The 20,878-nt window shown below is 38.2% G+C and overlaps 1 protein-coding gene across 1 annotated transcript; it reads left to right on the top strand.

Annotated features, from left to right (window-relative positions):
* The first annotated feature begins 1,351 nt into the window (after positions 1 to 1,351).
* On the top strand, positions 1,352 to 20,498 carry rhcgb (Rh family, C glycoprotein b). The gene is made up of 11 exons (XM_081356594.1): positions 1,352 to 1,919; positions 6,603 to 6,795; positions 7,293 to 7,443; positions 7,582 to 7,729; positions 7,851 to 8,017; positions 16,945 to 17,082; positions 17,514 to 17,650; positions 18,145 to 18,269; positions 18,584 to 18,657; positions 18,768 to 18,844; positions 19,706 to 20,498. Exons 1-11 carry the CDS (start codon positions 1,703 to 1,705, stop codon positions 19,734 to 19,736), a joined length of 1,458 nt encoding a protein of 485 aa, XP_081212720.1. The 5' UTR covers positions 1,352 to 1,702; the 3' UTR covers positions 19,737 to 20,498.
* The last annotated feature ends 380 nt before the right edge of the window (positions 20,499 to 20,878 follow it).

Raw genomic sequence — 20,878 nt, 5'->3', positions numbered from 1 at the left:
TCGGTGGCTTGTCCCCTTGTCATGGTGGAGCTGGAGACCGCAAGACGCGAGGCAGATCTAAAAACCGAAACAGAACTAATAATCCTGAAAGCTGTACAGAAAATTCCTCCAATCAGAGAGTCAAAAGATCTCTTTAGCTCTGTCCACTCCCATAAAGCACCCTCTCCCTTTTTTGAAATCCCCATGGGAGAAATGAATGGAAAAAATACTTCCGGAACCAATCCCGCTGAAAAAGTGGGCAAGCACTGTTGCACTCTATAAACTCTGCCTTAAGAACCCATGAAGCATGGCGTCCTAAGACCTTGCTTGTTCTCCTCCTGGTCCATACTTTGGTGACGTAATGCCACATAGCCTGTTAGAACAAATGGGACATATGACAACCATCGTAAGTACACATTAAGTGAGCCATTTGGGACAATGTCAAATACCCAATGGAGACAAGAAATGTTCCGTTTAAGAAGGAGGTTTAAGGTGTCCCTTTTCTAAAAATATTCTGAGCCTCAGGAAATACTCCTTCACCATGTCAAAGTTCTCAATCTTCACAATTAATTACAAGGGGAAACAGTGAAAATTAATGGTCTCATTCATGCATACAAGCACATTTTCTGTCAGATTAATCTTTAACAAGTTCAATCCACTGCCGTCAAACACATCCACTGAGTCAATGCCTGGAGAAAGAAAAGCTTACCAAGTTTAACTGTAACATACGTGCACGTTGCACGAAAGAGTGTATTATGTACCAACGATGAAACTGGTGAAAGTTTAAAAATGCTCTACAAATAGGGATAATTACCTCCTTTAGCAAAATACATCCATCCGTCCATCAGATTCAGCAACAATTGCAAGAAGAATCCCAGCAAAAACAAAATGTTCCTAAAAATGTTCTGTAAAAATGCTTAAAACACTGAATTCATGTAAGAAAATCCAAGCATTGACATATCAACTTTTGAGGTAAGTTTGACAGCTAGCCAGTTTGACTATACGTAGTATTTCCAAGCAAGCATTTTAACTACTTTTCATCAAAGATAAATAAAATGCATGGCATATTAATTTTCTATTAACAGAAAAACAGTTGCAAGTTTACCCTAAATAAATCTAGCAAGATAGTTTGGGACCAAATGTTAATTTGTATTTATAAACATTCCAATAAATAAAATGGGGGAAATGCTAGGTTAATTACATGTTAGACGAGTCAAACCTATCTAATAGTTCTCACAACAAATCATGTGATTTGTATCTTTTCAAAAAATTATAAAATAATGCTTTTAACACGTCTTGTGAAACCTGAGGAAGTAGCACACTAGCTGTTCATTTAGAACGTAGCTAAATAATTTCCCGCGCAAATTAAGACATCTTAGTAGCGTTTAATGGCGTAGTTTGGCGCGCGTGGTCAGTGCGATCAGTCAGAAGTTTTACGCCGAAATATACGAATACACATATCAGAACTGAACTGACTCCAAATTCCCCAGCAACTAAACAGGTTTTTTAAAACTCAAACTCCAAAGCACTCTCAATTTGCATAACTTAGCAATTAGTCTCTCTTAGACATTTCTCGCAAATGTAGCCTATGTTTTCTTTCCTAAGGAAGGGGGCGAGGAATGGAGATACAGACACACCTCCCGCTCCCACCGTTTAAAAGTGACACTAATGCGCGTCCACGTCTCTTAACAACATCACCAGTTCTCAGGAACAACCTGCAGACATGGGGAACTGCACTGCAAGCATGTGCGACCGGCCAAAGAACACTAACATCAAATTCAGTTTACCTGCCGTGTGTTTCGTCTGGCAGTTGTCAATGATTATTCTTTTTGGGGTATTTGTGCGGTATAATGAGGAGTCAGACACGCACTGGGTTGACTTCAGAAAGGAGAATAATATCACAAGTGATATTGAGAATGACTTCTACTTCAGATATCCAAGTAAGTGCATCATTTTATGGATCAATATAAGATAAATATAATAATCTATGATATATATTAATAACAATTACAAAATCTGTATATATACCTTCACAATAATTAACTTATATTTTATTAATATCTGTTGGTTTAATGTCATGGTTTCTTATATATTTTATATTATCCATCTGTCTGTCCATCTTTCTTAAAAATCCAACAAATGCATCACTGTTCATTGATTGTGGTATTAATGTTTATCAGTTGCTTCATTTGTAAGCTTTTCTCTTGACAACATGCATACCTCCTTTTGCACATGGGACCGTGATACTGGGTAGAGGGTTTTATTTGCTCTTTGGTTATGTAAGGATCAGTATCCATTGTCATTTTTTGAATCTTTGAAGGTGTGGTTGAATTTTTCAGTCAGGTATAGATCTTTAGTCTTCTGGTCAGACTATCCACTGTTCTCCAACTATCAATGTTTCAAGTGTTGGATGACAGGTGGTTTATGATCTCTGACACAAACTATTGTTTGCGGACCGATCAGATGTCATTGGACATCCACGTTTTGTCATGGCTGAGGTGTGACTGTCGCTGCAGAAGTTCATCTTCTAGTAGTCCACTTTCAGAGCGGTTATGAAAATGTTTACTGATAGAGTAAGGATTGGGTGGAGTGCTTGGTATAAACACAAGAGTAATGATTTGTTAGCTTTGTGAGATTTGTTACCACTTAAAGTGATAGTTTACCCAAAAATGAAAATTCTGTCATTGATTACTCCCTCTCATCTCGTTCAAAACCTGTAAGACTCTTGTTCATCTTCAAAACACAAATTAATATCTTTTTGATGCACAACTACCAGTTTGACGCTTCAATGAACTGAACATCAATGAATGTCATTTTTTAACCATCTGAAAGTTCTAATCCATATGAACTGAGCGGCTTAGTCCAAATTTTCTAAAGAGACTTTATATGATGAACCAATTGAATTTAGGCTTTTAGCCACATATAAATATTAATCAGCAAACATAAACAGAAGCTCAACCGAACCTGCTTGATGTGCGAGAATGAACCTCATTGGTTCTCGCAAAAGCTCAAACGTGCTGCGTAACACAAAAATGAACCTCATTGGTTCTCGCAAAAGCTCAAACGTGCTGCGTAACACAAGAATGAACCTCATTGGTTCTCGCAAAAGCTCAAACGTGCTGCCTACCACAAGAATGAACCTCATTGGTTCTCGCAAAAGCTCAAACGTGCTGCGTAACAAGAATGAACCTCATTGGTTCTCGCAAAAGCTCAAACGTGCTGCGTAACAAGAATGAACCTCATTGGTTCTCGCAAAAGCTCAAACGTGCTGCGTAACACAAGAATGAACCTCATTGGTTCTCGCAAAAGCTCAAACGTGCTGCGTAACAAGAATGAACCTCATTGGTTCTCGCAAAAGCTCAAACGTGCTGCGTAACACAAAAATGAACCTCATTGGTTCTCGCAAAAGCTCAAACGTGCTGCGTAACAAGAATGAACCTCATTGGTTCTCGCAAAAGCTCAAACGTGCTGCGTAACAAGAATGAACCTCATTGGTTCTCGCAAAAGCTCAAACGTGCTGCGTAACACAAAAATGAACCTCATTGGTTCTCGCAAAAGCTCAAACGTGCTGCGTAACAAGAATGAACCTCATTGGTTCTCGCAAAAGCTCAAACGTGCTGCGTAACAAGAATGAACCTCATTGGTTCTCGCAAAAGCTCAAACGTGCTGCGTAACAAGAATGAACCTCATTGGTTCTCGCAAAAGCTCAAACGTGCTGCGTAACACAAAAATGAACCTCATTGGTTCTCGCAAAAGCTCAAACGTGCTGCGTAACAAGAATGAACCTCATTGGTTCTCGCAAAAGCTCAAACGTGCTGCGTAACACAAAAATGAACCTCATTGGTTCTCGCAAAAGCTCAAACGTGCTGCGTAACAAGAATGAACCTCATTGGTTCTCGCAAAAGCTCAAACGTGCTGCGTAACAAGAATGAACCTCATTGGTTCTCGCAAAAGCTCAAACGTGCTGCGTAACAAGAATGAACCTCATTGGTTCTCGCAAAAGCTCAAACGTGCTGCGTAACACAAAAATGAACCTCATTGGTTCTCGCAAAAGCTCAAACGTGCTGCGTAACACAAAAATGAACCTCATTGGTTCTCGCAAAAGCTCAAACGTGCTGCGTAACACAAAAATGAACCTCATTGGTTCTCGCAAAAGCTCAAACGTGCTGCGTAACAAGAATGAACCTCATTGGTTCTCGCAAAAGCTCAAACGTGCTGCGTAACACAAGAATGAACCTCATTGGTTCTCGCAAAAGCTCAAACGTGCTGCGTAACAAGAATGAACCTCATTGGTTCTCGCAAAAGCTCAAACGTGCTGCGTAACACAAAAATGAACCTCATTGGTTCTCGCAAAAGCTCAAACGTGCTGCGTAACACAAAAATGAACCTCATTGGTTCTCGCAAAAGCTCAAACGTGCTGCGTAACAAGAATGAACCTCATTGGTTCTCGCAAAAGCTCAAACGTACTGCGTAACACAAGAATGAACCTCATTGGTTCTCGCAAAAGCTCAAACGTGCTGCGTAACACAAAAATGAACCTCATTGGTTCTCGCAAAAGCTCAAACGTGCTGCGTAACACAAAAATGAACCTCATTGGTTCTCGCAAAAGCTCAAACGTGCTGCGTAACACAAAAATGAACCTCATTGGTTCTCGCAAAAGCTCAAACGTGCTGCGTAACACAAAAATTAACCTCATTGGTTCTCGCAAAAGCTCAAACGTGCTGCGTAACAAGAATGAACCTCATTGGTTCTCGCAAAAGCTCAAACGTTCTGCGTAACAAGAATGAACCTCATTGGTTCTCGCAAAAGCTCAAACGTGCTGCGTAACAAGAATGAACCTCATTGGTTCTCGCAAAAGCTCAAACGTGCTGCGTAACAAGAATGAACCTCATTGGTTCTCGCAAAAGCTCAAACGTGCTGCGTAACAAGAATGAACCTCATTGGTTCTCGCAAAAGCTCAAACGTGCTGCGTACACAAAAATGAACCTCATTGGTTCTCGCAAAAGCTCAAACGTGCTGCGTAGTGCGTAACACAAAAATGAACCTCATTGGTTCTCGCAAAAGCTCAAACGTGCTGCGTAACAAGAATGAACCTCATTGGTTCTCGCAAAAGCTCAAACGTGCTGCGTAACACAAGAATGAACCTCATTGGTTCTCGCAAAAGCTCAAACGTGCTGCGTAACAAGAATGAACCTCATTGGTTCTCGCAAAAGCTCAAACGTGCTGTGTACACAAAAATGAACCTCATTGGTTCTCACGTCAAACGAACATGCTTGAGCTTCCATTTACCACAACTGATGTGTGCGTTGATGAATTTTTAGATGTGAATAAAAGCCTAAATTAAATCTGTTCATCATATAAAGTGATCGAGTCTCATCAATAAATTTGGACTAAACTGCTCAATTCATTCATATGGATTAGTTTTACAATCTCCTTATGAACCCTTTGAAGCGTTAAAGTGGTAGTTGTAAAGCTGTCAATGGAGGGACAGAAAGCTCTCAGATTTCATCAAAAAGATCTTCATTTGTGCACTGAAGATGAGTAAAAGGGTTTGGAACTACAGGAGGGTGAGTAATTGTATAAATACAGTCCGGGCAACTTAGCAAATCTTGTAATTTATCCAGGCAGCTTTTACTCTAGGAGTTCTGTTTTTCTTTTTTTTTTTTTTCACCAACCTGAAACCTAGAGTTTTACATCTCCTGCATCATCGGTTGAGAAGGTTTTCAAGGTGAAGCTTCATACCCGGTAGTGCATTTCTACCTGAACATCTTCACAGTAACCAGCCCAGCCTGGTCCTGTTCTGAGAAATTGAAGTATCATTTTTCATCTCTGCTACATTTTAGTTGAATTTGCTGCTGCTTTGACCTCAGTTATGTCACCAAAAGGCTCCCATTACAGTTTGTGACCTGCTAAAACACACATTTGTCGGTAGTCATCTGAGGGTGAATTAAGATACGTATAAAATATGTTTAAACATCATAATTGTTTATAAATTTCGTTTTGCTTTCTAAAGGCAGATGTGAAGTTTATGATGCTAACTTAAAAATATAAAATAATGAATACAAATTGTTTATATTGTAATTCAGATAATATTTCTGAAAATAAAGGTATGATTTCATATAATGACACTGTTTTATTTTAACATTTATTTTTACCTGAATTAAAATTACAGTTTTGATCAAAGGAATAAATTACATTTTAAAATATATGGAGAGAAAAAAAACGGTTATTTTAAAATGTTACAGTATTTCACAATATTACATTATTTTTATCAAATAATTGCAAAAACGTAAAAAAAAAACTTACTGACGCTTACTGACTTATTCTTTTTTTAATTCTTTTAAATGGTAATCTACATACAAATATATAGCTGTATATGTATAGTATAGCTGCCTCTATATATTAGGAAGGAGATCATCATTTTTTTGTGTGGTTTGAAAACCCCTTCTCTAAAGGACATCCGTCTTTATGGACATGCATAACCAACCATAGACCCAATAATTTTCAATCCTGAATATGTGTTTACACCCTTGACAACACCTACTTCTATTTGATTTCTTATGATCCTCACTATGATTATTGATTGACTGAATTGGAAATATTTTGTTTGTTTTTTCCTACAGGTTTTCAGGATGTTCATGTCATGATCTTCGTGGGCTTTGGGTTTCTCATGACCTTCCTGAAGCGCTACAGCTTTGGCGCCGTCGGATTCAACTTCCTGATTGCGGCTTTCGGCATCCAGTGGGCTCTTCTGATGCAAGGCTGGTTCCATTCTCTGGACCCAGCTGACGGAAAGATCAAGATCGGGATTGAAAAGTATGTTCTTTTTTGTGAGTTATTACAGTTGTCAAGGGGGCCAAAAAAGCTTATACTCTCCTAATTAATACTGATATATAAATCTCTGCATCAGAATTAGCTGATTGTTTGAGTGTTTATGTAGAAAAGCTGCAGTTTTTGCATGTGAACCCAGTGTTGATAAGTTTGGACACAATACAGACAAACCAGTTTGCAGGTGTCTCTTCCCTGCGGGAATGAAGGATTTGTTTAGTATTTAAACAGTAATTAGAAAAACAGCCTGACCAACTGGAAAGTGAATGACCCTATTATGCAGATGCAGGCACCACTGTTTATTTTATAATCAGCACTGTTTGCTACTTTGTATGAAGGACGTGAACCTAAAAACGTTATAAAAATGCCTAAATGTATGGTCATCTAACACTTTTGGTTGTGTACAAAATACAGACTCTCCAAACTGAATTTAAATGAAACGAATGGAACAAGTGTTTCATTGAAGCGATGTCCCCTGTGTCCAGCTTGATCAATGCAGATTTCTGCGTGGCGGGGTGTCTGATCGCCTACGGGGCCGTGCTGGGGAAGGTCAGTCCCGTGCAGCTGTTGGTGATGACTCTGCTCGGGGTCACGCTGTTCGCTGTTGAAGAGTACATCATCCTGAACGTCCTCCGTGTGAGTCTGGTCGCTAGGCTGTCAAAGATAATGTGCACCGAAGATATTCAAATGTTTTAACATAAAGTGTTTTATACATTTACAATCACTGTTGTGTTCATATGTTATGTGTGTATTGATCAATGATTCAATCCTCAGGCCAAAGATGCTGGCGGCTCCATGGTGATCCACACTTTTGGAGCTTATTATGGTCTGTCCATTTCATGGGTTTTGTATCGACCTGATTTGGATAAGAGCAAACATATGAACGGGTCCGTCTACCACTCGGACGTGTTCGCCATGATTGGTAAGAGTCTTGTCTTGAGGATTAAACATGAATCGTTTGAGATTCTGTGCAGCTTGAACTAAAGCTTGCTTTATTGAAGGCTCAGATAGTGTTTAAATGTACATTCTGGTGTCTTGTGCAGGAACCCTCTTCCTGTGGATGTTCTGGCCAAGTTTCAACTCTGCCATTGCTGATCATGGAGACGGTCAGCACAGAGCTGCCATCAACACGTACCTGGCCTTGGCCTCCACCGTCCTCACGGCAGTCGCCATCTCCAGCCTGTTTGAGAAAACTGGGAAACTAGACATGGTGAGCATCCTTTATTATTATTTTGGCAGACCTTGGGTCTCATTTATAAAGCATGCGTACGCACAAAACGGGGCTGGAAACGTACGTACGCCAGTTCCCACACAAAGGTTGTGATCTATAAAAAACAAACTTGACGGGAGAATGTGCGCACCTTTAAGCAAACTTTGAGCCGTGCGTACGCACATTCTGGAGACAAAGGGAATTGGCGACACCGATGGTGAGCTGGAGCGTCTTTTTGGTCACTTTTAGACAGAAAATCTAAAGAAAATTTAACATATACAGAAAGATAATACAAATATAATTTCACTCACCAAGCCTGTCACTTGAAGCAAATATCCATCCCTTCTTAAATGTCCGCTCCAGCGAGCGCGTTGGCCGTTTAATGAAACTGACGCAAATAACAGTTGAAATAAATAAAATAATGATTTAAACTATGTTTTACTTCTGATATAAACATTTAGATTAAATATGCCATTCAAATTAATGGAGTTAAGCACTTAAACATGAAATCATTACTGAGAATTTACAACATTTTTATATTCAAATTCAGTCAATAGAAATATTTGTTGTGGATGCAATGTTTTTGAACACTTTTCCTGTAGCATGGTGTGTTTTAATGTTTTAACCACAGAGATAACTGCTTATCATGATAATACCAGATTGTCTGAGAAAGTTGTTTCGTGCAAATAATGCCCAAGGCCTATCTGTTTCCATTAAAAATATCAATTAAAAATACAATTCGGCCAGTGGAAAAGATTGAGAAAGTTTTTCTCAGAAATGTATTTTACACTATTTGATTTATGAGTTCAAAAACAAGGCAAGGATAGGCAACTACTTGATTTTTATTAATGTAATGTGTCTTGTACCGTTAAACGTTATCACGTGGATGAATAATCATATGCAAATGATATGCAGATGAGGATCTGCATAGTAAAACTAGGCGTTGTAAGCTCCATATATGGTTATTTCGGGTGGAGACGCATGTGCGCACAATCTTCCGCTGACTGGGATTTATAAAGTGAATTCTGCGCAGGTTCTGGCGTACGAACGGTTTTATAAATCCGAATATTTTTTTTGCGTACGCCATTTTTGGCTTTCGGGCGCACGAAGGTTCCTACGCACAGTTTTATAAATGAGACCCCTGATTCACTTATTCGTAAGATAAGACTTAAAGAAGATCTAAAACAATTGAATTAAAGTAGATTCAATTTCATTCCATTTTTACTGATAAAAGTCAAAAGTCAAATGTGGTTTCCAGATATCAGCATGAGTGAGTTTACAGAGTTACACCTTTTACAGTGTCTGCTTATATTGTTCTCTCTTTCACTCCATATTAGAAACAGGGATGTGATTTTTCCGGATTAATCCGGAATTCCGGATTTTCCGACCTGAAAATGTGATTTACGTGAATCATGCAGATCTGTAAAAAAAAAAAAAAAAAATGGGGGGCGGGGGGTAATCTCACAGCCGTCACCATGGTAACCCGGGACGGAACCACATTCGCCGCGAATCGCGGCCACACCGGGCGGCACGTCAACATGGTTACAGATGGCAGAGAGATGCAATCTTTCCCCGCCCAGCGAGTGCTTGAAACCCCCGCTGTCTCGTCCCACTTTTGGTTTGTTTGGCTTCCCATACTTGAATTGCGTCAGAAACAGAGCGCGCGCGCGATCAGTTGTTGGTAATTTGTTGTGTAGCGTGCGCGACGCCGCATCCAATGTAGACAGCATTTCTTTTTTTTTTTTTGAGGGCGCTTAACACACAGGCTCGTAGAAAAGGGGCCTGGCAGCTCGCGCCAGTTTCTAGACGCGGTGAAAGTTTCCTGATTGTGACGGATGGCCGAATTTACATGACACATTATAAATGAGCATTATAGTCTGCGATAGATACAGTGCCAAAAAGAAGAGGATAAAAGGGGATAAAGACAGAGGTAAAGTGATGTAGTGAATTAACAGTTTATCTAATTGCATAGGAGTAAGATACTATAAATTCATGGCAGTTATTTTTACCTTAAACTTAATGTTAGCAGTTGTTCCGAGTTCTCCATACTGTGTGATTTTGTTACAATCATGTCAGTTTTAAGACACATTTTTTATTATCACTTTTTTATTAATGTTTTACTCTACAGTTGTGCAGTTTTGGGGGGAATACAGTACAGGCCAAAAGTTTGGAAACATTACTATTTTGAAAGAAGTTTCTTCGGCTCATCATGCCTGCATTTATTTGATCAAAAATACAGATTTTTTTTATTTATTGTGATATATTATTACAATTTAAAATAATTGGTTTTCAATTTATTAGGGCCCAAGCCCTGAAAGGGCGAAGGCCCTATTGTTTTCGGTAGGATTATTTGTTATTATTATTATTATTATTATTTTTTTCTACTTCTCGGGCACTTTTGAGACCCTTAACATGCTTGAAAACTCTTGAAACTTTGCACACAGGTCAGAACCCGCGGCCATCAGGGCCGGGCTGAAGCTGGTACCCGGGAGTGGCAGGGAGGCTCGACAGCGCCCCCTGGAACGGGGTCCGAAAACTTGGTCCATAAATCAAACACGCTTGCATGTAATAATATGAAACTCGGTACACATATAGATCTTATCGGGCCGAACAACTTTCGTGCTCTAAGTTTTACGTCAGCCCAACAGGAAGTCGACTATTATGGGTTGTTTGAAAAACGTATGCTCTGGAATTTGAAATACTCCTCCTAGAATATTTGTCCAATCACAACCAAACTCGGTGTGCATGAAGTCAAGACATTGAGGATGAAAAATTGCCAGGGGATTTTTGATATCTCAAACGGTTTGGCTGTGGCGAGGAAACAAATTTATGGCGAAAAAATGAAACAGGAAGTGTGTTATAACTTCTGCATACATTAACTGATCTTGATGAAACTTCAGCAGTGTGTTCGTTGTAAGAGGCCGATCACATGGATGTGACTATTGTGAGTCAAAGTTATAGCGCCACCAACAGGCAGCAGGAAGTACATCACCTTCAAAATGCTTTGAAATCACTGTCTTATTTTTACCCGATTTGCTTCAAACTTTATGTGTACAATGTAGACACACGGCAGATGTAGACCTGTGAAAGGATTATTGATATCTTAGATACTGTTGCTGTGGCAACGCATCAAACTTTAATATTCTTTTCAGATGCTTTTGAGACTCCTAACATACTTGAAATTCGATGAAATTCGACAGACACATCACATTTATTATCCAGTAGACATGTGCAAAGTTTCAGAAACGGGCGTGGTGAGGGGCTCAGTAGCGCCACCTTTAGTCAAAAATGGGGGCTTAGTTTTAAGTAGAGTCACAAAAATCGTTATGTGTATTGTTCTCATCAAGCCGGACAACTTTCTAATTTATAGTCATAAGCTGTGACCAACAGGAAGAGAGATATTTTGGTTTGAATGTGATTTTTTGGAGAATTCTCTCCCTCTCTCTCTCTGCCTCTACGTCTCTGTGTGTGTGAGGGGTGGGGGGATTTGTCTTTTGAGTGAGATTTCTTTAAAATTCCTGTTTTTCAAGGTTTCAGGGGCTTTTGGGGCCTTTAACGTGCTCGAAAACTCTTGAAACTTTGCACACAGGTCAGAACCTGCGGCCATCAGGGCCGGGCTGAAGCTGGTACCCGGGCGTGGCAGGGGGGCTCAACAGCGCCCCCTGGAAAGGGATCCGAACACTTGTCCATAAATCAAACACACTTGCATGTAATGATATGAAACTCGGTACACATATAGATCTCATCGGGCCGAACAACTTTCGTGCTCTAAATTTTACGCCAGCCCAACAGGAAGTCGGCAATTATGGGTTGTTTGGAGAACGCTTGCTGTGGAATTTGAAACACTTCTCCTAGAGAATTAATTAAATCGCCACCAAACTCGGTGTGCATGAAGTCAAGACATTGAGGATGCTAAATTGCAGACGGATTTTTGATATCTCAAACGGTTTGGCCGTGGCAAGGAAACGAATTTATGGCGAGAAAAGAGAAACACGAAGTGTTATAACTTCTGCACACATTAACTGATCTTGATGAAACTTCAGCAGTGTGTTCGTGGTAAGAGGCCGATCAGATGGATGTGACTATTGTGAGTCAAAGTTATAGCGCCACCAACAGGCAGCAGGAAGTACATCACTATTAAAATGCTTTGAAATCACTGTCTTATTTTTACCAGATTTGCTTCAAACTTTATGTGTACAATGTAGACACACGGCAGATGTAAACCTGTGAAAGGATTATTGATATCTTAGATACTGTTGCCGTGGCAACGCATCAAACTTTAATATTCTTTTTTTTATGCTTTTGAGACTCTTAACATACTTGAAATTGCATGAAACTCGACAGACACATCACATTTATTATCCAGTAGACATGTGCAAAGTTTCAGAAACGGGCGTGGTGAGGGGCTCAGTAGCGCCACCTTTAGTCATAAGTGGGGGGGTTAGTTTTATCAACAGCAACAAAACTTGGTATGTGTATTGTTCTCATCAAGACGGACAACTTTCTAATTTACATGATCTATCTCCGACCAACAGGAAGAGAGATATTTTGGTTTGAATGTGGATTTTCTGAAGAATTTTCTCTCCCTCTCTCTGTGTCTCTGTGTGTGTGAGGGGAGGGGGGATTTGACTATTGCTTTTATATTGTTAATCAAGGTTTCAGGGGATTTTGGGGTCCTTAACATGCTCAAAAACTCTTGAAACTTTGCACACAAGTCAGAACCCCCTGCCATCAGGGACGGGCTGAAGCTGGTACCCGGGCGTGGCAGGGGGGCTCAACAGCGCCCCCTTGAAAGGGGTCCCAAAACTTGGTCCATAGATCAAACACGCTTGCATGAATTAATATGAAACTCGGTACACATATAGATCTCATCGGGCCGAACAACTTTCCCCCAGTCAAGTTTTACGCCAGCCCAACAGGAAGTCGGCTATTATGGGTTGTTTGGAAAACGCTTGCTGTGGAATGCGAAGTACTCCTCCTAGAGAATTCATCCAATCCCCACCAAACTCGGTTTGCATGAAGTCAAGACATTGAGGATTCTAAATTGCGGACGGATTTTTGATATCTCGAACGGTTTGGCCGTGGCGAGGAAACGAAATTATGGCGAGAAAAGAGAAACACGAAGTGGTATAACTTCTGCATACATTAACTGATCTTCATGAAACTTCACCAGTGTGTTCGTGGTAAGAGGCCGATCAGATGGATGTAACTATTGTGAGCCAAAGTTATAGCGCCACCAACTGGCAGCAGGAAGTGTGTCACTTTCAACATGCTTTTGACAAAAGTGGGGGGGTTAGTTTTACCAACAGTTCCAAAAATCAGTATATATATTGGGCTCATCGAGTCAGACAACTTTCTAATTTACAGTTATTAGCTCAGAGCAAAAGGAAGTCAGATATTTTGGTTTGAATGTGGATTTTTTGGATATTTCAGACATTGAGTTTTTAGCTACTCTTCCTAACTGGTTTATTTTATTCACACAAAACTTTTTCAAAATGATAAAGATACATTAAAGATGCTAAATTGTGAACGGATATTAAACATCTCAAACGGTTTTGCTATAGTGAGGGACTAAAGTAAAGTAACCCTTAAAGCCTCATCTTCTAAAAATGTAATTAAACACCATTTATTTCTATATAAAAGTATAAAAATATCACAACTAAACCCATTTTATTCTTTTTTTTTTTTCAAGTTTAAAAATAGTAATTGTACTATTTAGTCCCATAAAAGTCAAGTCATACATAGGGCTATACTGCCCTATTGTGTTCAAAATCAGGTAGGCTTATTGTATCTACATAAAAATATACTAGGTATGTGACGGTGAGAATATTTTACCACCGGTTAATCGACGTGTGACACCACTGGGGGCTTTTGAATCGCCAACTTAAAAACGAAAGTAAAATATGTTCGTCCGCACTGACATTGATAGTGGTTGAGCGAGCGTTTCAAATGAATTCCTATGGAAGTAGGAATTAACTGAAAAACGTTCACTCTGTTCTGCTCGTTCCTCGCCGTGGATGCGCACCGTTATGAATGCCCGTGCAGCCATAAGCATTTTAGTTTCATTTTAAAATTAGCGCCTTTCGGGGGGTGGATTGCTTGAAATTATTTTACAAAAGCAGAATGTTGTGTTTTATTGCGACTGTACACAAATACAAGTTAACACTTTGCAGTTTGAATGTCGTCCTGTATAATGACGGAGTATGTTTTTATGTGTCCACTGTTCAATCGCACCAACGCCACACACACACACCCACCCACACACACACGGTTTACTATCTTTGTGGGGACTCTCCATAGATTTAATGATTTTTATACTGTACAAACTGTATATTTTATCTCCTTACACTAACCCTACCTCTAAACCTACCCATCACAGAAAACTTTCTGCATTTATACATTTCCAAAAAAACTCATTCTGTATGAAGCTTGTTTACCCATGGGGACCTCTATTTAGGTCCCCACTGTGACACGAGTCCCCATGAGTCTGTGTGCATTCAGGTTAAAGTCCCCACCGGGACAGAAAAACATGAACACACACACACACACACACACACACACACTCCAGCATTGCAATCTTGACATTGCAGCCTGTTCATTATAGACTTAATAAAATATAATAATAAAATGGTCAACCTAACATATAAAGATTACACTGCTCTAAATAGTCAGTTGTACAATTCGTACATTCACGGTAAGCACCGCTCCACTATGAATTTTCCAAGCACATTTTTGCGCATGTGAAGAGGATGATTTTTTCCGTCGATATTGGAACACGAGTGAAGAACAAAGCCTATAATAAAGAATAGTTTAGCATCCACATACATCGCAAATGTTGAAACATTTTGATTCTAATGAGAGGGTTACGTGAGCCCAACACTGCTTTCTTTCATTTTTATTTTTACATTAAATTTAAAGGATTTGTTGTGGAATATTTTGAGTGTATCATAAAATCAGAATAAGGTAAGTCAAGCAATATTTTTGGTCTTTTATATATATATATATAAATATAGCTGCAAGCAGCAATGAAGGGCCAAAGCCGGCGGTACTGCCACCCCGGTGCCTTTAGGTAACTAAAGGCACCGGGGTTGCGGTGCCACCGGCTTGGGCCCGTAATCGCTGCTCGCAGCTATATTTATACTTTAAATTATAATTTATTTCTGTGAAGCAAAGCTGAATTTTCAGGATCATTACTCCAGTCTTCAGCTTGTGACATCCGGTCTATCACATGATCCTTTAGAAATCATTCTAATATTCTGATTTATTATGAGTGTTGGAAACAGTTCTGCTGCCTAAAATATTTGATGAATAAAAGGTTAAAAAGAACTGCATTTATTCATTTATCCAAATATTTCCTAATATAAATCTTCTTTACTATCACTTTTTATCAATTTAACACATCCTTGCTGAATAAAAGTATTGATTTATTTCAAAAAAGAAAGAAAAAAATTACTGAACCCAAATTACTGACCAGTAGTGTAGATTGTTGTTACAAAAGATTTCTATTTTTTTATTTTTATTTTAATTTTATAACTTTTTATTCATCAAAGTATCCTAAAAGTATCACAGAATATTAAAAAATATTAAGCAGCAGAACTGTTTCCAACTTTGCTAATGAATCATCATATTAGAATGATTTCTAAAGGACTGGAGAAATGATCCTGAAAATTCAGCTTTGCATCACAGAAAAAAAAATGATAATTTAAAGTATAGTCTAAAAAATGGAAATCCAATTATTTTAAATTATTTTAAATTGTTGATGGCGCACTGTTGATGGCGCACTGTTGATGGCGTGGATTAGACACTTGTCATTGTTGTTATAATTATTATTACTACTATTATTATACTATACTATTACTATAGTATAGTAATTACTAGGCGCAGTGGATTAGACGCTTGGCTTTGATTTCCACTGCGACGCATCCACCAAATAAGTTGTCATTTGTCATACTGTACAAAAAAAGTTGCATGTTGCACAACTAGCTGTAAAATAAATTAAAATATATTTTTTGTTCAAATAAGTTGTTATGGGTCTTGCTTTACTATCCGTATAGATCCGCCACCAGTTTGATCGGCAGGGCGGGGGGATGGAGGGGGGGGGGGGTTGTTGGGGGTCTTAGTATATTTTCCTGCTTTTTTGTCCTTAGCCAATCACATGCCTGTAGAAAGTATCAAAGTAGAACTGAAGTGACACGATTAGAAGTTTAACTGGCAAAATACCCGAAGCGGCGCATGTCACGAACAAGAATCCGGTTTTCTAAGGCTGCACAAATAGGCATTTGATCATGCATTTTAACAGTGTTGTTCAATAAAACAGTGATTAACAGCGTTTGATACTTTATTTGAACCAGTTATTATTGCCTTATTGTTATTACACATGCATTTTTAGTAATTTTAAAGGCTATTGTTCACTTGTCTAATTTTATTATAACAAAAATTACTCGTTTAATCTTCGAAATAATCATCGAATTGCTCTATTACATGCATTGACAGCCGTAATTAGTGTGTGTCACATTGTGACGTCTTTCAGTCGAATAAAAGACTGTTTTTCCAGATATATTATTTTGTCATTGAAGATTTCTTAAAAACGGTGTTAAAATATCGTCTCGTTCACATTAACCCAATATCATGTATTGAATCGTCTCGTGAGCCAAGTGTATCGTCACACACCTAACTATTACTATTAATTGATTTGTTTTTTATTATCCAGTAAATGCAATGGCAGGACAAGTCTTGGAATATCATTGGTGGTTGACCAATACATTTCTCTGATTGTCCAGTCAGTAATTTAGTTGTACAGTCAGTAGCGTTTTTCTTGCGGACTGACACTTTTCACATGTTTTTCCCCCGCCTCGAGCACTGTGCATATGTGAATTTGAACCCAAGTCGTGCCAGAGGTTAAAATGCCATGTTTCTTCCCCTTCCAGGTTCACATCCAGAATTCCACGCTGGCTGGCGGAGTCGCTGTGGGAACAGCAGCTGAGTTTATGCTCATGCCATACGGGTCTTTGATCGTGGGTTTCTTCTGTGGCATTATTTCCACGATGGGTTACATCTTTATTTCGGTGAGTCTTACCTGTCAGATGAATTGTTCCAGTAATTTCTTCCAGACAGTGACCTTTTAAACCATCTGCGTTTCTTTAATGATTTATTTAACTGGATTTGACGATCAAAAACATTATGACCGTAAAAGCTTTGCAGAAATTGTCTTTTGTTGTAGGGATACTTACTCACAAGTTGTTCCAAACCTGCTGAACACGGCATTTTGAAGATTGTCAGTAACCAAACACACATAATATGAAGAAAAAAAACACTATAGAAGTCAATGGGGACCAGAAACTGGTTTGGTTACTGACATTCTTCAAAATATCTTCTTTTGTGTTCAGCAGAAGAAAGAAACTCATACAGGTTTGGAACAACATGAGGGTGAGTAAATGATGACAGCATTTTCATCTCTTATGATTGCATAAACCCCTGATTTGTCTCTGCTCCTCAGCCGGTCTTGGAGGAGAAACTGAAGATTCAGGACACGTGTGGAATCCATAACCTGCACGCTATGCCAGGGGTCATTGGAGGAATTGTGGGCGCCATCTCAGCCGCTGCCGCCACCACCACCGTTTATGGAGAGTTAGGGTCAGTGAACAATCAAATAAAATAATAATAAAACAATATATGTGACCCTGGAACACAAAACCAGTCACATGTCGCACGGGTATATTTGTGGCAATAGCCAACAGTTATACATTGTATGGGTCAAAATTAGCGATTTTTCTTTTATGCCAAAAATCATTAGGATATTAAGTAAAGATCATGTTCCATGAAGATATTTTGTAAATTTCCTACCGTAAATATATAAAACATTTATTTTTGTGAGTGAATGCAGCACAATCATGAACATAAATGGACAACTTTAAAGGCGATTTTCTCAATGTTTCGATTTTTTTGCACCCTCAGATTCCAGATTTTTCACATTTTTTATAAATGCAGCATTTATAGATGCTTTCAGATGCACATTCATGTATTTCCTGTAAGATATTTTCAGATTGTATTAAAAAAAAAACTTTGCATAATACTAATACCTATTTTCTTAATAGTATTTAATTCACTGCAATATTTGTCCATTTCAGGTTGGAAAACACATTTGACTTTACAGGAGATATTGCGAAACGGGTGCCCACGGTCCAGGGAGGATACCAGGCAGCAGGACTCTGTGTGGCCTTGTGTTTCGGGATCGGAGGCGGTATATTAGTTGGTAAGAGTCTTTTTAGAGATGAATCCATTTTAAGCACATATTGTGATGGCTTCTCGCTGTGTGCCGCAGCACACCATACAATACTTATGAAAAGCTTGCGGATCTGAAGGGCTTTTGTTGCAGTTGTGTCGTGACACAGGTGTGGTGCTTGTAACATGAAAACTAGAGAGGACAGTGTAGGATGACGTTTTGATAGTCAGTCTACAAATAACCTGATCTTCAGCTAACGTGAATGGACAGGCGTATTAGATTTCAGTTTGTAATGGAAATGTCACATTTCTCATGTTGACATAGCTGTGATGTTACATCAACAGGCCTGGTTCTGAAGCTGCCCATCTGGGGGGATCCTGCAGACGAAAACTGCTTTGAGGACGAGATCTATTGGGAGGTCAGACAATTGTTTTTTCTTTGAAATGTTTACAGAGAAATTGTTTTACTTACAAGGCAAAACTCTATCTATCTATCTATCTATCTATCTATAAATATTTTTTTTTTTAGGTTCCAGAGGATGAAGAAAGTATTCCTCCCATCCTGACCTACAACAACCACATGACCCCCAACAAACATGCAAACATGTGAGTACAGAAATAAAACTGTGAATGTCTTCTTCAGTTACTATATCTGTAGTTAGTGGTTTATGTGAATTCTAGAGTAAAATTATATCTGGTATCCTATAACAATTTCTTGTCATACACAAAATATCCACCAGGGGGCATATGAAAATGCTATGCATACATAATAGCCACTGAATTGAAAATGCACAGTGAATTAATACATAAATTAGTAATACTTGTAGTTATCTTTATCATAATAAAATTAATAATTATTATTATTATTATTTAAATTTAAGTTACATTTATTATGAGTCGGTCACAACCCCGACAGGCTGAACCCGACGCGAAGCGGATGGGTCTTGAATCAGCCTAAAGGGGTTGTTATTCGCTATAACGACCGCCTCTCTATACATTATCCCGCTTATTATATGGCTACCTACAAAATAAATAAATAATTTGACACGAATTATTTATTTAAAAAGGAGTTTATTGATTTAAAAACGATTGTATTGCTTCCGCCAAAGAAAATAGTCTGTTCCGCGTCCATAGCAACGCGCTGTTTTTCATGGCAACGGTCTGTTATACCACTTCGCAGCGGTCTGTTGTCAAGAAATAACAGACCGCATTCTACATTGGAATTCAGCCAAGCCATGTAATAAATTGAAAGATAGAAAGATAATAATAATAATAATAATAATTATATTTTATATTTAAGTTACATTTATTTTATTAAAAGAAAGATTGAAAGAAAAATTGGATGCAGAGCTGCCATCTCAGATCATGTGATCTCTCCACCACAAGGTGGCGCTTGATGACCGCGTTTAGTTTCGGACCAGCGAAATCAAACTGAAAGCTGAAAGTAACACATGGTTTCTCATACAGGACAGAGACAAATTTCGTGGAGCAGCATTAACACATGGAATCAGATCCGAGTCACTGGGAGAAACATCTGCTTTCCCTGAAGACAACGATACTCACTACCGGCCAAAAGCTAGAAAGAAGCCATGAAGCCACAATATCTTAATGAATCAGAGAATGCATTTATTTTTATCCAATTTGCAGATCCAAATAACTACTTAATATATTTGCATATCAAAAAGATGATCAGATTAATCAAAATTATACAATTAAAAAAGGGGATGATTCCAGAATCAAGTGACTTTACTGTGAATGTGTTCAGAGAAAATGTGACCAAAAAACCACAACCTCTAAACCTCCAAGCTGTTACATTTTTAATTCAATTAATTTTACAGTTTTTCATTTTAAGCATTGTTATTCAAGCCATTATTTGGTCATTATGATGTCATTATTTTGTTTTATAAGATTATAAAAATGTTTGTCTTAAAATTGTAGGTGAGAAACCACATGTTGCATTCACATATAAAATCAAAAATCTATAATCTTTTATTTATAGACTCAATAATTTGCATGTCCATGTCAATCAGCATGCCTGCATAACATCTCTAATCAAATATTTTTCATTTTCTTAATGCTTTAACAAATTTGACTAAACAGTGGCAACAATGTGCAATATCTGTAAATATTCCTACATGTTTTTCCTGTCTCTAATAATGTAACATTTAATTTGTTTTGACCTTTCAGTGTGTTATCTTTATTGTAAGATTGTAAAAAAAACCAACCTAATATTAAACATTTCACTACTGTCTAATACCAGATTCAGTTATTGAAGTGATTCTTACCTCAGGTTAATGTGCTGCTTTTTTCCCTGTGCAATTCCACACTCATTCGTAGCGCATAAACAAACAGAAAAACATGAAATATAGCACATTAGAATCATTTTAAAAAATAAATATGATTATGCCCACTGGTCTTAAAATATTTAATTTGGTCCTGTTTTGTGATGTGCTCATTAAGGCTACTCTTTTAGGCTAGATCTGATTTATTTATTTAGCATATCCAGATTTTATTCAAATGAGTTTTTTTGAATGTCTGGACAGCAAAAAAAAAAAAAAAAACAATCTTTTATAATAAAAATAAAATCTGATTCAAAGCACATTTGGAGGTGGTTTGAAATGTAATTCCACTCAGACTTAG

This window comes from Scardinius erythrophthalmus, assembly GCF_964197995.2.
Source record: "Scardinius erythrophthalmus genome assembly, chromosome: 24".
Lineage (NCBI taxonomy): Eukaryota > Metazoa > Chordata > Actinopteri > Cypriniformes > Leuciscidae > Scardinius > Scardinius erythrophthalmus.
The sequence above is the reverse complement of the archived record's forward strand: the minus strand, read 5'-3'. Positions and strand labels throughout refer to the sequence as shown.